Raw genomic sequence first — 16,692 nt, 5'->3', positions numbered from 1 at the left:
GTTCCACATATGTGTAAATTTGATGAATTCATATTTCCAGTGCGTTGCATTGTATAGTGGAAGTTTTGGGGGTCAGTGGGCTTTGTAGGTTTTTAATTAATTAAAATTAATTAAAATTTAATTTATTAATTAAATCCTGTGGGATACACTGATCTTTATACCCAAACTCACACTGTGTACTTCCAGCATATCAAGAGCACGAATTCATATCATCTATCCTTTAGAAATACAAATGGGCTGGAGGTGGTTTGTTTAAATTTATTTCAATTCCATGATGTGTAAACTTAGAAACATAGTTTATATTATTCTCCACATGCAGTTGGCAAATATGGAAACTCTATGTATTAGGTTATAAATCTGGACAAGTCATTCTTCACTACCAGCACTATTTAGTGTAGAAATCCCAAACAGTTTACTCTTGGAATTGATGTGGTTAAAGAAAGGGATATGGAATTTAATTTTTCAACATTATGAAGTTGTGCTGCAAATTATAAGAAAGCATTTCATTTTTGCTCTCTTGCACTTCACTCAGAGTTTCACCAAAACTTAAATACGCTGTCTTTGTCCCACCCCTCATCTGATATTGAAGTATATTTGATTGTGGGAAAGCTCCCATTGTTATTTTGTGCAGCTTCTCCACAAACCCAGGGAACTGGTTTGAGACTACTTAAGCTTGCTTTATACAGCGCATACAGCTGAGTGAACTAGGAGACTTTAATTCTATTAGTTGGACATAGTTTGAGGCCACATGGAGGTGGGAGGGAGAACCGATCCTGTGTCATGATCCCATCTCCCTTGTCAGCTCACCGGGAAGTGCAATTTTCTTTGTATTGAGGCTTTCACTTGCCCAAAGATGGGTCTTCTGACCTCATCAGAATACAGTGAGAATGATGGTGTGCTAAATCCTGAGGGGGCAAGTTAAAACACCTGTCTCCGTTCCTGTCCCCAAATACATCGACCTCGATCTTTCAATGGAATTAATGACAAATGTTGAGCTGCATTGGAAAACTCTCAGAATGCATTTACAAGTAAACTTCCTGAACAATTAATTTACCCCACCTGCGTCATTCAAATTCCCCATCGCAATCTTTGTTCCACCTTCCACTCATCCCCTCTAACCTCATTTTCCACCCTCCACTCATTATCCTCTTTATAAATGAATAAGTTCACACATCCTACCCTCAGAATTGGAATGCTACCAAGAGAAATGGCAGGCACCTGTTTGTGTCAGCATTGCTACTGGGAGCATTGGCCACTGCTGAGACCTCAGCCAGGAGTAGTGATGGAATCTGCATGAATAAGGCAAGTTGGACAACCTCACTGGAGCTAGTCAGGCAGTGATAAGAAAGCCATTAATTTAGCCAAGTAAGGGTCTCAATTGGTCCAAGGGTCTCTTTGTACTTCTTCAGTTGTTGCAGCAGAGGCAGATAGGCAACATGTGTGGCATTTTCCTCACACACCCCAACCCTGACTCTCACTATCACATGCAACTTTACGCCTCCCTGTCTGCTAGTCCACTCCCAAGTATTGCGGTTAATGTAAAATTTGAGCCAGTATTGTAGTGAGCAAAATTCAAGATGCACCACAATATGCACAGAAAACTATTTTCAAGTGACTTGCCAAGTGATAAGCAACAGCAATTATGTATTTGAACATCACTTTATTTCTGTACTAAGGTTTGAGCCAGTTAGCAGTTCGTGATGCAGACACATACCCTGATGACCTTCTGTTTGAGCTGTTGGAACCACCTCAGTTTGGGGTACTGATTAAATCGGACAACAGACAGCCACTGGTGAAAGGTGAGTGATAGTTACACCACTGATTGACTATTGTTTCTCCAAAGGCACAATCTGCACCATCTCTGCAGTTTCTGTGGCTGAAATGAACTAATTCAGCATGGACCAAGACATGCAAATATTTGTACACTTAGGTTGAACATTAAAGCAGCAGTTTCCAAATTTAAAAGTAGAAAACAAAGTATAACTGGAAAGGATAACAACCTGCTATACCCCATTAATGCTGTGAATAATGTCCTATTTCTGCTGGTAATTTCTCGGATGAACACAGTTTTCTGGACTTCTGAGGTGCTTAGCCTGGTCAAATAAATTTAGTACAAACAGCTACACAACGAAGTTGTGTTTACACAATCCCAGCTGGTTGCATCGTTTTTAGATTGCTACCTGCTTGGTGATTTGAATGATTGGATCCATTCATCTAGGAAAGTTTGGAAGACTCTCCAACGGGCCACTAATCCACATCATAGGTGGTGAAGTTAAAAACTACCGTCTTCCTCTTCCTCACTCCACCCTTCAAATGACACTCATTTTCATTTATGACAAAGCCAATCTTGCACTTTTACAGCCTCTGAGTGCAGTATCCAATTTAGTTTCATTGTACTGTGGCCTATTAAGAACCAGGTTGAAACAAACTAATTTCACACACAATCTTTACAACATATTCATCCTGTTATTCTGAATTGGATTGAAAACCTAGAAGGTGGGCAATGTTAATTTGAGCAGACTTTGCAATAAGTAAAATGTTAATCTTTTCAAATACATAGCTGCCAGTGTCGTGGATTCCATCTTTACATATGGAAGCTGACATGGCATAGGACAAACTTAGTTCTGTCATGCTGCTTTATAATTGAAATTGAAAGCATTTTCTGCAATTCTTTGTCTGTAATTTTCCTGACATAGTTGGAAATGAGCGACTGTGTGGAGTTTGCACATTCTCCCCATGTCTGCGTGGGCTTTTTGTAAGTGCTCTGTTTTCCTTCTACAGGCCAAAGATGTGCAGGTTAGGTGGATTGGACATACTGAATTGCCCCATGGTGTCCGGGGATTTGCTGGGTATTTGGGTTAACTATGGTCAATGTGGGGTTACAGGGACAGGGTTGGTGCAGACTCAATAGGCCAAATGGACTCTATCTGCACTGTAGGGATTGTATGATTCTATCTCATTTTGAATTTAGGCTGAAGTTATCAATGAGAGGAATTTTATCCCAAAATGATACTTCATTAGTGATCTCTTCACTTCTGTGAAACCTGAGTTCAAAACTCTCATGATGAAGGAGCAACAATGGTTCCTTATTCTTTCAAATAATGCAATATTTCCCCATTGCAAGTTACAATTTGAATGTACAATTGCATAAACAATCATTGTTCTGTTGAAAAAGCACATTATGCTAGAAGAATGCAATATTCTTATTTGCAAATCTTGAACTGTACAACCTGAAAGAATATGGTTTTGTTTTTGAAATTTAAATGCACACAATGAGATTTGTAGATTGTTGATCATCAAAATTAGGATTGTTAAGACTTGTTTATTTCCAATTAACATTGTATTTGTATTACAAGCAATATTTGAGCAACTATTTTATCAGTATGAGGAAATGATTTATAAAAATCAATTTTCATTTGTTAATCTTCTTTAGAATCGGTTGGTGAAAGAGGAGACTAGTAGTCAATCTTCATTCTGTTTTAAATTTAGTCACAGAGCAGGAGGAATTACAAATCCATAGGTTGTAATCCTACAAATCTCCTCCAGAGTTAATAAGTGTCTCTTTATAATCTTAAATATATGCAATTATCTAATGAGTGAACCCCACTTGTTCACACTTCACCTTAATTCTTATAGTTAAGAGTCATGGATTTAGATATTTTTAATCAACCTGTTCAGAGATGTTATTACCCACCTCTGGAGCAGGTTGGACTTGAACTCAGATGTTCGTGTTCAGAGGTAGGGGCACGGCCACTGTCCCACAAGACCCCTTAAAAATTATGGATTTATTATTAAGAGCTTAATTGTAGATGACATTCCATTTTGATTACCTTCTCATTTTCTACAGGAGATACCTTTACACATGATGATATCGCACGAAACGCAATTCATTACATTCACGGTGGCACCCCAACAACTCAAGACAGGATGCAAATCTTAGTCACAGATGGAGTTACTACGGCAACAACGCTGCTGGAAGTTCACATCTCAGCAATAGATGGTGACGGACCAATGCTTGCACCCGAATCTCTATTGACCATTTCAGTGCCCGCAAAGAGCTTTGAAACTATAACAAGATCTCATCTGGCATACACTGTATGTTAGCTCAATTTTTCTGACCAATAGCTAGCTCATGTTTAGCTTATTGCATTCTGTTCTCAGTATTTTTGACTCATTAAAAATATAGTTTAGTAACACATATCAACTTTCCAGAAAAATAATGCATTCCTATACTCTGTTTTATTAGGTGGTAGAAGTTATAGTTTATTCTCAGAGGCTATTATAAAACTTGCCATTATCTTTTGGTTGCTAAATATGAACAGAACCTCCTTGCTATGAACTTTTATTGTCCTGGCCTTTATAGTGATATTTCACTTTTCCTACATGTTCTTAAAAATTCTTGATTTCTTTTATCGTCCTTTGCTTTTATCCTTTTTAATCTTGCTTTACTTTTCACTTATTCTGTATTTTTATTTCCACTCTTCTACTTAACAAAAAGTACCAAGGCAGATAGACCATTGTAAGAAATAGCACCTTACCTAAAATCCTTAATTAGACTCCAAACTTGCAGTCAGTCAAGAAGGTCTATGGTTGAGGGATTTGTTTAATTCTTCACCCTAATTCAAGCTGTGAATCATGAGAAATGTTCACTCTGATATTCTTGAGTGCTATTTATTTTTTGCTTCCCTTCCTTGAAGCACAACTGCACCAAGTTTCATTACTTGACTGTACCATCATTCTAACAATTGCATTCACTGGAACAGCCCAAACAAAGCTCCCTCCCTATTCACTCAGGGCAAAATATTGTGCCCATTCTCTCAACCTGACAACCAGGAAAGGCCACTCACTATGTGGAGGACTCATGGATCTCAGTCCACATGCACAATTGAAAACCTTCTTATATGAATGCTATGCCTAATGATAATGCTATACTAACTCTTCAGTGGCTTACCACTTCAATGCTTTATGCAGTAATTGTTGAACACAGGATAGTACAGCACAGGAACAGGCCCTTCTGCCCACTATGTCTGTATAAACTAATTCCATCTGCCTGCACATAGTCTGTATCCCTCTATTCCCTGCCTGTTCATCTGTCTGTCTAAATACCTCTTCAATGTTGATGTGGTATCTGTTTCTGTCCCCCTCCCCTGGCAGCACGTATCACACTCTGTTTTTAAAAAAAAAATTACCTCGCACATCTCCTTTAAAATTTCCCCCTCTCACCTTAAATCTATGCCCTCCAGTATTTGACATTTCCACCCTGGGAAAAAGACTGACTATCCACCCTATCCATTGCCTCTCATAATTTTATATAATTCCATCTGGTCCATCCTCATCCAGCATCACTCTAGCAAAAACAGTTCAAGTTTGTCCAACCTCTCCTTGTACCTAATTGACTCCAATCCAGACAACATCCTGGTAAACCTCTTTACATTCTCTATGAAGCCTCCCCATCTTTCCTGTCATATCAATACCATAACTGCACTCAGTACTCCAACGTGGCCTAACAAAAGTTTTATACAGCTGCAACATGACTTGCCAACTGTTATACTCAGTGCCCCACCTAATCAAGGCAAGCATGCCATCTGCTTTCATTACCACCTTATCTATTGTGTTGCCACTTTCAGGAAGCTATGGACTTGCTGTCCAAGATCCCACTGTACATTAATGCTGCTGAGGGTCCTGCCGTTTACTGTATGTTTTCCTCTTGCATTTGAGCTCCCAAAATGCATTACCTCACATTTGCCCAGATTAAACTTCATCTATCATTTCTCCGCCCAGCTTTCTGACTGATCTATATCATGCTGTATCCTTTGACAAGCTTCCCCAATATCCACAGTTCTACCAACTTTCATGTCACCTGCAAGCTTCATAATTAGGCCACCTACATTTTCATCCAAATCATTTATATATGTTTCAAAAAAGAGGTCCGAGCACTGAACTTTGCAGAACATCACTGCTCACAGACCTCCAGTCAGAAAAACACCCCTCCAAAACAAAATTGTATTAAATGTGAGGTGTTGCATTTTGGTAAGGCAAACCAAGACAGGAATTGCACAGTTAATGGTCGGGCTCTGGGGGAGTGTTGCCGAACAAAAAGACCTAGGGGTGCAAGTGTATAGTTCTTTGAAAGTGGAGTCGTAGGTAGACAGGATGGTGAAGAAGGCATTTGGTATGCTTGCCTTCATTGGTCAGAACATTGAGTATAGCAGTTGAAATGTTACGTTGTGGCTGTACAGGACATTGGTGAGGCCACTTTTAGAATACTGCAAACAGTTCTGGTCACCAACCTATAGGAAGGACGTTGTTAAACTTGAGAGGGTGCAGAAAAGAGTTACAAGGACGTTGCTGCGACTGGAGGTTTTGAGTTGTCAGGAGGGGCTGAATACGATGGGCTTTTTTTCCCTGGAGCGTCAGAGTTTGAGGGGTGACCTTATAGAGGTTTATAAAATCATGAGGGGCATGGATAGGGTGAATAGTCAAGGTCTTTTTCTTAGGGTGGGGGAGTCCAAAACTAGAGGGGTATAGGTTTAAGGTTAGAAGGGAACGATTAAAAAGCACCTGAGAGGTAACTTTTTCATGCAGAGGTCGGTGCATACATGGAATGAGTTGCCAGAGGAAGTGATGGATATGGGTACAGTTACAATATTTAAAGGGCACCTAGATGGGTATATGAATAGGAAGAGTTTAAAGCGATATGCGCCAAATGGGACTAGGTCAGTTTGAGATATCTGGTTGATGCAGATGAGTTACACGACAGATCTGTTTCTGTGCTGTATGATTCTATGACTCTGTAACTACGCTCTGTCTTCTATGACCAACCAGTTTTGTATCCAACTCCCCGTAGATCGCGTGTGACTTAATCTTCTAGACCAGCCTACCATGAGGGACCTTACTCTAATAAATGCTAAAACAAATCAAACAAACAGTTCTAAAGAGTCAGAGATAGTAGGAACTGCAAATGCTGGAGAATCTGTCATAACAAGGTGTAGAGCTGGATGAACACAGCAGGCCAAGCAGCATCAGAGGAGCAGGAAGGCTGACGTTTCGGGCCCAGACCCTTCTTCAGAAATGGGGGAGGGGAAGGGGGTTCTGAAATAAATAGGGAGAGAGGGAGAGGTGGATAGAAGATGGATAGAGGAGAAGATAGGTGGAGAGGAGACAGACAGGTCAAAGAGGCGGGGATGGAGCCAGTAAAGGTGAGTGTAGGTGGGGAGGTAGGGAGGAGATAGGTCAGTCCAGGGAGGACGGACAGGTCAAGGGGGCGGGATGAGGTTAGTAAGTAGGAGATGGGGGTGGGGCTTGAGGTGGGAGGAGGGGATAGGTGGGAGGAAGAACAGGTTAGGGAGCCGGGGCTGAGCTGGGCTGGTTTTGGGATGCGGTAGGGGGAGGGGAGATTTTGAAGCTTGCGAAATCCACATTGATACCATTGGGCTGCAGGGTTCCCAAGCGGAATATGAGTTGCTGTTCCTACAACCTTCGGGTCGCATCGTTGTGGCACTGCAGGAGGCCCAGAATGGACATGTCGTCTGAGGAATGGGAGGGGTAGCTGAAATGGTTCGCGACTGGGAGGTGCAGTTGTTTATTGCGAACCGAGCGTAGGTGTTCTGCAAAGCGGTCCCCAAGCCTCCGCTTGGTTTCCCCGATGTAGAGGAGGCCACAACGGGAACAGCGGATGCAGTATACCACATTAGCAGATGTGCAGGTGAACATCTGCTTGATGTGGAAAGTCTTCTTGGGGCCTGGGATGTAACACTTCCTGCGGTTGCAGGGAAAAGTGCCGGGTGTGGTGGGGCTGGAGGAGACTGTGGAGTGGACAAGGGAGTCACGGAGATAGTGGTCCCTCCGGAAAGCAGATAAGGGTGGGCAGGGAAAAATGTCTTTGGTGTTGGCGTCGGATTGCAGATGGCGGAAGTGTCGGAGGATGATGCGTTGGATCCGGAGGTTGGTGGGGTGGTACGTGAGGATGAAGGGGATTCTGTTTTGGTTGTTATTGCGGGAAGGGGGTTTGAGGGATGAGTTGCGGGAGACACGGTCGAGGGCATTCTCGACCACTGAGGGGGGGATGTTGTGGTCCTTGAAAAACGAGGACATCTGAGATGTACGGGAGTGGAATGCCTCGTCCTGAGAGCAGATGCGGCGGAGGCGAAGGAATTGGGAATAGGGGATGGCATTTTTGCAGGAAGGTGGGTGGGAGGAGGTGTATTCTAGGTAGCTGTGGGAGTCGGTGGGCTTGAAATGGATATCGGTTTCCAGGTGGTTGCCGGAGATGGAGACAGAGAGGTCCAGGACGGTGAGAGTGGTATTAGAGATGGTCCAGGTGAACTTAAGGTTGGGGTGGAAGGTGTTGGTGAAGTGGATGAACTGTTTGAGCTCCTCGTGGGAGCACGAGGCGGCGCCGATACAGTCATCAATGTAACGAAGGAAGAGGTGGGGTTTAGGGCCAGTGTCGGTACGGAAGAGGGATTGTTCCACGTAACCTACAAAGAGGCAGGCATAGCTTGGGCCCATGCGGGTACCCATGGCCACCCCCTTTGTCTGTAGGAAGTGGGAGGAATTGAAAGAGAAGTTGTTGAGGGTGAGGACAAGTTCGGCTAAGCGGATGAGGGTGTCAGTGGAGGGGGACTGGTCGGGCCTGCGGGACAGGAAGAAGCGGAGGGCCTTTAGGCCATCTGCATGGGGAATGCAGGTGTATAGGGACTGGACATCCATGGTCAAGACGAGTTCTAAAGAGTCACTAGATTCATGGTTAACTCTGCTTTCTCCCAATAGATGCTGCTAGAACCTCAATTCACCCACATTTTGAGGTCTTACTTTAGTAAATGCTTTTGATTTAACCCCTTTGAGTTTTCCAGAAATATTAACATTATTTTCACAATTGTGTAATGGGAAATCATTATAAATTTTAAAAAGGAACCAACTGGCTGAACATAACATTTACCTTTTTTTTTCTCTAGGATAATAATTCTCCCAACAGTAAAATCCGGATCCAGCTGATCTCTCTGCCCATGTATGGTATTCTCACTAATCGTGGTGAGGAACTGCTGGAGTTTTCAACTTTTACAATGGAAGATATTGATAACCAAAGAATCAGGTAAAAGGATTGAACATAACGCAGAACGTATGTAATATACAAGTTACGCTTCTTCTTGTAAAAGGAGATCTTCATGTTGCCTACAATTCAATATTTTTAATACTCCTCGGTAAACTTTAAAACAAATTTTAGTCGATTGAATGATGTTAGTTGATATGTTTATATTAGAAGTCCAGAATCTAAGTTAGTTGATTAAAAAGACAGACTTGTATTATTATAGAATGTGTTGGCTGATTTCACACCCCGCCCCCCCCCCGCCCCAGCCCCCCCATCAAGACCTCTGATGTGATATGTTTGCAATGTATCAAGCAATTTATATATAATATTTCAAGAAAACAGACCATTGTCCCTAAAGTCAGATTATTGCGTACAAAGTTGATAATACCTTTGCTAGAATTAAAGTTAGATATATTCCAGGAACAATTGTAGGAATGTTAGATACAATTGCCTTTCACTGAGCCAATTAGAGGCTTCAAGTCAATGAAAAGAGTGCACTAAATAGAACAAAATTCCCGAAGGCTTTGCTTCAATGGTCCAGTAATTCTGATGGTGCTAATTTTCTATTTATGCAAAAAAACCTCGCAGTACATCAGCTATTACTGCTGTTAAACACATTATTTGAATGAAGTCAAAAACTGCATTGCTGCTATCTGTGCAACAATGGTGAATGAAATATGTGAAGTCACATTTTAAAAGTCATCTCCACGTTTGGACGCGTCAATAAATGAGGTGTGAGGCTGCGTGTAGAAATTGCTTGGACATGTAACATGTGACCATCTATCTTTTTCTGCTCACACTGAAAGACACATTATCCCCTTATTTGTTGATACATCATAACATACAAATGCAAAATTAGTGACTAATGTGATTCTAAACACAAAAAGATATCCAGCACCTTCAAAAAAAGCATTACATCACGCTTCAAAGTGTTAGGTTTGCAGGTTATGTGCTGAGTTCGCACTGGCATAAGTACCACAGATATTAATATATAAGCCGACCATTGAAGGCTTAAAAAAAGAAATCCTTCCAAAAACAGGGATTGACGTTTTTGCTGAATATAAAAATGAAGTATCTATTTGTTTGCGGGTTGTTCAAGATTTTGAAATATTATCGGCATCTATGCAAGGATTGGGTCTGTCTTAAGTTGACGCACATCTTGCCACAGCAATCTGTTTCACATCCTTGATCCCTTGCGCTCACTAAGCAAAACATGCATTCAAGGGGTGAACATTTGAGGCTGATTACTAATGCAAACACAGAAGGGTGTGGCTGGAAAAACCAAAAACATGAAAAAAAGCATTTATGGGGCCAGCAGAATTGGGTCATCTTTTATGTCAGGTAAACTTACATACATTGTGGTATTAAAATACATAAAACAACAAGTCACAACAAGATGGGTTACCTATTAAAGTAAAAGCAATTTTGCCTTAAAAATTGTGCCTTTCATATGCTGCTGGTTCCTATGACTTCAGTAACCTCTTTTCGCCAAGAGCGGACATTACAAGCATCTGTTAATCTGTAGGTTTGTCCCAATCATTTCCTCAGGAGATGCCTGTTTACAGCAATGAGATGCAGTGGTCCTGAAAAGATGAAGGTGATTAAACACAGCTTCACCTTGGCAAAACTATAGTACGCTGGCCCGAACAATACTTTGTGGAAGCTGGCAAGCAAATGTTTCATATATTCCTTTAAACATCCACTCCTCAGTTTCAGTGGAGATATTAATCCATTTAAAATAAACACGTTACCATTTTGACTTAAATAGTATAGAGTCAGATTTCAGATGTATGTATTAACTATCCACACCCAAACATCAAAATGTCTTTGTTTTTAATACTGTGAACAAAACTGCTCAAGATCTACTGGAATGTAAAAGCATTTCACAAACGTTCCCTCCTGTTGGTTGTTGAAAAACTTCCTTTGCTACATTAATTCCCTAATTATATGTCAAGGTCATCTTCAGGATAATTTATCTCCAGTAAATGTGAGGATATGTTCATTTGCAACTTTAATATCTAATGCTATTAAGAACTGGGGTAGGTGGTAGGTATTTAGCAACAGTACCTCGCACACTCAGCCACCTCTCTTTGGAATCAGAATTGCATGTGGTAGAGAATATGACAAAATGATTATGTTCTTAAAAAAAAAAAAATCACAGGATAGAATCATATGGGCCTGAATGATGTAGACGGTAAATGAGAAATGTGGCAGATTCAGTAAGAACTATCTCCGTGTTGGGAACACTCATTTCAACTTTTAACAAGTTTGGATGCTAGATGAGATAGTTGCCTACTAAGAGGGATTATTGCCTGTTAACTGCCTTATTAACTGTAAATCTCACCTCATTAATATGCAGCTTTTTGTTGTACAATCCACTATGAGCAAAATAGACACTGCGAATTCTCGATGTGGAAATCGGAGCGGGTACATGACAACTTCAGCTTGCTGCTTTTTCCAAAGGGCCAACATGTTTGATACTTAGCACCAACATCTCAGCATGCTCCGTGGGCACCAGTCCACAGAGAGTGGCATGATGACATGTGCCAGCCTCGAAGAATCCTCATGGCGCATTTCTGATCCACTTACAGGCTGCTTCTGCACCTCGGGCTACATATTACAGCTGTCATTGCAATACTTCACTGAGGGTGCTTTGGATTCACAGACTGGACCAGGCTGGTCACTTGGCTGTCTTAGTGCTCCCTCAATTTGAGCTTAGCTGGATGCTCTCAGAATCCCTGCCTTATATCAGTTTGCCGTTTTTTACCTTTCCCTTCAGTTGGAGCTACTTGGCTTACAGTACTGCTCTTTTGCAATATAATTTAGTGCAAATACAAAATCAAGAAGCTAGCCATGGTTGTCAGCTGTCCTTAGTCATTGAAAGAGGTGACCTACAATCAGTGGATCAAAGGCAGTCTCTGATACCAGTCCAGGTGCTTCGACAGGTCAGCGTCTGGATCCTCTCGTGAGGTGTAAGGAGCTGGGTGTTGTGCAGCCCACCTTGACTGCAGCCCAGTCTTGACTCCCTCTTCCCTAATGGAGCTGTTTTCCTCCTGGATTGGGAGAAAGGCAGATATAAAGGGAGATAAAAGCGGTTGGCGTGGCTGTTATTTCTGCTGCAAGTGGGGAAGTGTCCCAAGTGAATGAGTAGGCAGTGCAGAGGCCATGCAGGGTTGGTGGTGCTGGGTTTGAGATAAATGATAGCGAGTGAGGGAAGATGTTGCAGGCAATAGAGAGAGCCATAGTGCATAATCCGTGATGAGAGGTGGTTACAGTTTCAGGGAGGGAGTGAGTGTGAGGTATCGGAGAGAAGATGGTGGCATTTAGGCTGACAGAGTGGAGAATGGCATTGACCTTCTTCCTTCTGTGCTGGGCATTCCTCCAGATGGCTGAGACTGCATTGACTCAGACCAGGCTGGCATGGTCTGGTGTCATAGCCTCCAGTTTCCATGCTGAAAGACAAGGAAGTCCAGTCTGATCTGTCAGATCGCCAGGTCCCTGCTTGCAAAGACAATTTCCCCTGTCTGCCACATCTGGGCAAAATGTCAGGAACTGTGCAGGGCAACTCCGGAGCAAGAGCTTGTCTGGGTGTGTACAGCCTTTTAAGGATGGCAGTGGCACCAGGGATGCCAGTCCATTTCAGCATATCCTGGCAGTAGCGAGTTGTTCTCTGTATGGTGAATGGTAAAATGGGGCTAGATTCAGACAAAAGGGCAGGGTATTTCTTTTCTTTATTCATTTTCAGGATGAGGGTGTCACTGGCTAGGCAGCATTTATTGCCTATCCCTAATTGTCCAGAGGGCAGTTAAGAGTCACCACATTGTTGTAGGTCTGGAGTCACATGTACGCCAGACCAGGTAAGGATGGCAGTTTCCTTCCCTAAAGGACATTAATGAACCAGATAGGTATTTCCCAACAATTGGCAACGGATTCACAGCCATCATTAGATTCTTAATTCAAGATATTTATTGAATTCAAATTCCACCATCTGCTGTGGTACGATTTGACCCCCAGGACCCTGGAATGTTGTCTGGGTCTCTGGATTCACAGTCTAGCGATAATACCACTAGGCCATCACCTCCCCTTGTATGTCGATAATAGTACATGTTTGGCAAGATGTGGTGAGAAAACCTGCTAAACCTCATGGAGGGAAGCACTCTATGTAACTCAGCAAAACTGAGACTTAGTCAACCAAGAAAAATTCTGCCTACAGTCTGTGAATTGTCATGAACAGCATAATCATAGTCCTGTTAGTGTATATTTATTAAAACAGTGACATTTCAGCATACTTTTGATGTCTTTTTTATTAAGACTAGGTAAAGCAAAAGAAATAGAGTATATGGTCATGAAATACATTGAATTATGCTTAGCTAGAGAAGCCCAGTGACAGCAAAGAATACAAAAAGGGAATGGATTACATAAAAGAGGAAAACAAAGCTCACTGTTAGTGATCGTATGCATTTGTCTTAATGTCGGAATTATGGTGACAAGTTAGAGATTCAAACTACCACAGTGGGATATGATATAATGTCTATTATAGAGACAGCATGTGGGAGGGGATTGCGTTGTTGGCTTGGCGTGGATGACTACAGTATGTTCAAGGATTGTAATACAGTTCTAAAGAGGGATGATGTATTAGTGTGTTCAAAGACTGAAACTGTTTAGTTAGTGTTAATGAACTGAAAAAAAAACACTAATAGTTGTTTGCTATTGATCAAAATAGTGAGATATAGATAGAGGAACAAATATCCAGGCATTTCTGAAAATGTAAAAAAAAATGGTAAAGTAGAATTAATAAGTGACTTAATACCATAATATAGATTAGGGGATGAACATTGTAAAGGACAAGGCTTATGAAGAATTCGTGAAATGTGAACTGGAGAACTTTCTTGATCAGGACATTTCTAACTCAACCAGGAATGAAGCAGCCTTGAGGTATAGTCCTCGAGAATGAAGTAGGCAAAGAAAGTTTATTACAATGGGAGAACATTGGGGCAAATGCAGTCAGAAGGAAAATATTTTTAAAAAGGAGCACAGTTAGACAAGGTGGACTTTGAGCCTGCCCTACTACAGCAAACTTTGTTTTACCCAGCACCTTAAATGAACCTGCACTCTTGATAAACCGGCAAAAAAAAATCTCAGATACCGGAAGTTTACTGTATTACTCGCAATCTCCGCAATGTCTGAATAGTCAGTTGAGAATATGAGTGAGAATGCTCTCTGCTGGTAAATTTTATTTAAGACAAAGTTGCATTTTTATTTCTGATTTAGGCTGTAAATAAAGTATAACGGTGATGTGAATTAGTGTGTGTTTTTACATTGATTATTCATGACGTAGTCTTATGTCAGTGGTTGGCAAATTATTGGAAAGGGCTCTGAGAGATAGGATTTATGATCACTTGGTTAGGCACAGTTTGATTCGTGGTAGTCAACATGGATTTGTGCGGGTAGATCATGCCTTTCAAACCTTACTGAATTCTTTGAAGAGGTGACCAAACATGTGGTTGAAGGTAGAGCAGTGGATGTGGTATACATGGATTTAAGTAAGGCACTTGATAAGGTTCCCCATGGTAGGTTCATGCAGAAAGTAAGGAGGCATGGGACAGGGGGAAATGTGGCAGATTGGATTCAGAATTGGCTGACCCTTAGAAGACAAAGCGTGGTAGTGGACGGAAAATATTCAACATGGTGCTCAGTTACCAGTGGTGTACCACAAGGATCTGTTCTGGGTCCTCTTCTGTTTGTGATTTTTGTAAATGATTTGGATGTAGGAGTGGAAGGGTGGATTAGTAAGTTCGCAGATGATACGAAGGTGGGTCAAGTTGTGGATCGTGTGTAGGGCTGTTCTAGGTTACAAAGGGACATTGATAGGATGCAGAGCTGGGCTGTGAAGTGGCAGATGGAGTTTAACCCTGAAAAGTGTGAGGTGATTCATTTAGGAAGGACAAATTTGAAAGCAGAATACGGGGTTAACGGAAAGATTCTTGGCAGTGTGGAGGAGCAGAGGGATCTCGGGGTTCATGTCCACAGTTCCCTGAAAGCTGCCACCTGGGTGGATAGAGTTGTTAAGAAGACATATGGTGTGTTAACTTTCATTAATAGAAGGATTGAGTTCAAGAGCCGTGAAGTTATGCTCCAGCTATACAAAACCCTGGTTTGGCCACATCTGGAGTATAGTGTCCAGTTCTAGTCGCTTCATTACAGGAATGATGTGGAAGCGTTAGAAAAGGTGCAGAGGAGATTTACCAGGATGTTGCCTGGAATGGAGGGAAGGTCTTATGAGGAAAGGTTGAGAGAGCTAGGACTTTTCTCTTTAGAACGATGAAGGATGAGAGGTGACTTGATAGAGGTGAACAAAATGATCAGACGTATATGGATCGCCAGAGATTTTTTCCTAGGGTGGAGGTAGAAATTACGAGGGGGCAATAGTTTTAAGTGATAGGAGGTAGATATATGGGAGATGTGAGAGGTAGGTTCTTTACTCAGAGAGTGGTCGGGGCATGGAATGCATTGCCAGAGAGGGTAGTGAAGTCGGCCTCATTAGGGGCATTTAAGCAGCTACTAGAAAGGCATATGGATGTTAGTATAAGGTAGGGGTGGAGGTTAGACTGTAGGTTTAGGGTAAAGTTCGGCACAACATCATGGGCCTGTACTGTGCTGTACTGAGCTAAGTTCTATGATTATGTGGACCTCTTGCTCAATCGGAATAAATGGTCAACCGGTACACACACGCTGCCATAGGTGCCAGTTATTAAACAGTTTGTTGCTGTATTTAATAAGATCGTGACTGATATTTTACCTCAATTCCACTTTCCCTGCCTGACCCCTTAGTGACCAAAAATCTATTCAGTCTTGAATATGCTTAATGACGATCATCCACAACCTTTGGATAGAGAATTCCAAATATACCATACTCGCTGAAAAAATGTTGCCAAGTGTCAGTCCTAAATACGTGGCCCCTTATCCTAAGATTATAACCACTAGATTCTACAGGAATCGGACATATTGTATCTACCTTGAGAAGTTCAGTCAAGAATGTTATGCATTTCAACAAGATTCTTATCCTTCTAAATTCCTGAAAACATTTGGAGGCCCACACTGTATTTCAGATGTGCCCTTATCAAATCCAAATGATTGCATCAAGATTTCCTTACTTTTGTACTCATCATTCGGTAAAGTAGATGTGGAAAAGGACAGGAAAGTGACAAAGAAAGTCAATGGTGACGCTGTTAAATTTGAAGTACCTAGTGCCTGGGGTTTTATCTCAGTGGCTCAAGTTTGTTTGGTGCAACGTCCCAGATACTGCTGTTAACTGGCACAAAAGATTGCACAATTTTAAATGTAATTTATATTAGGCTAGTTTGAAATTTCACTATCTTTTGAGCTAGTTAAAAATAGACAGTGCTATAGAAGCAGATTCTGCCAACAAAACTGAAGTGATAACTTTGGGTGAAACAATATGGACAGACAGCATAACAAAATATTGAACGTTTCTTCGGGATTGCTAGTGTTAGGGACTTGAATGTGACAGAGCAAGCTGGTAAGGCAATTTAGAAAATGTCTATAATAATTGTATTACCAGGGGATTAGAGCCTTCACTT

The 16,692-nt window shown here is 41.5% G+C and overlaps 1 protein-coding gene across 3 annotated transcripts in view; it reads left to right on the top strand.

Annotated features, from left to right (window-relative positions):
• The window catches only part of fras1 (Fraser extracellular matrix complex subunit 1), a 423,924-nt gene that overhangs the window by 304,457 nt on the left and 102,775 nt on the right, over positions 1–16,692 (top strand). For all 3 annotated transcript variants that reach the window (XM_048599246.1, XM_048599242.1, XM_048599254.1), the window contains 3 exons: positions 1,677–1,799; positions 3,848–4,095; positions 8,958–9,094. In XM_048599246.1, the coding sequence (XP_048455203.1) occupies positions 1,677–1,799; positions 3,848–4,095; positions 8,958–9,094 (508 nt within the window). The remainder of the gene's footprint in view (positions 1–1,676; positions 1,800–3,847; positions 4,096–8,957; positions 9,095–16,692) is intronic.

This window comes from Rhincodon typus, chromosome 1 (genome assembly GCF_021869965.1).
Source record: "Rhincodon typus isolate 14 chromosome 1, sRhiTyp1.1, whole genome shotgun sequence".
Lineage (NCBI taxonomy): Eukaryota > Metazoa > Chordata > Chondrichthyes > Orectolobiformes > Rhincodontidae > Rhincodon > Rhincodon typus.
This window is presented reverse-complemented; position numbering and strand designations above follow the sequence as displayed.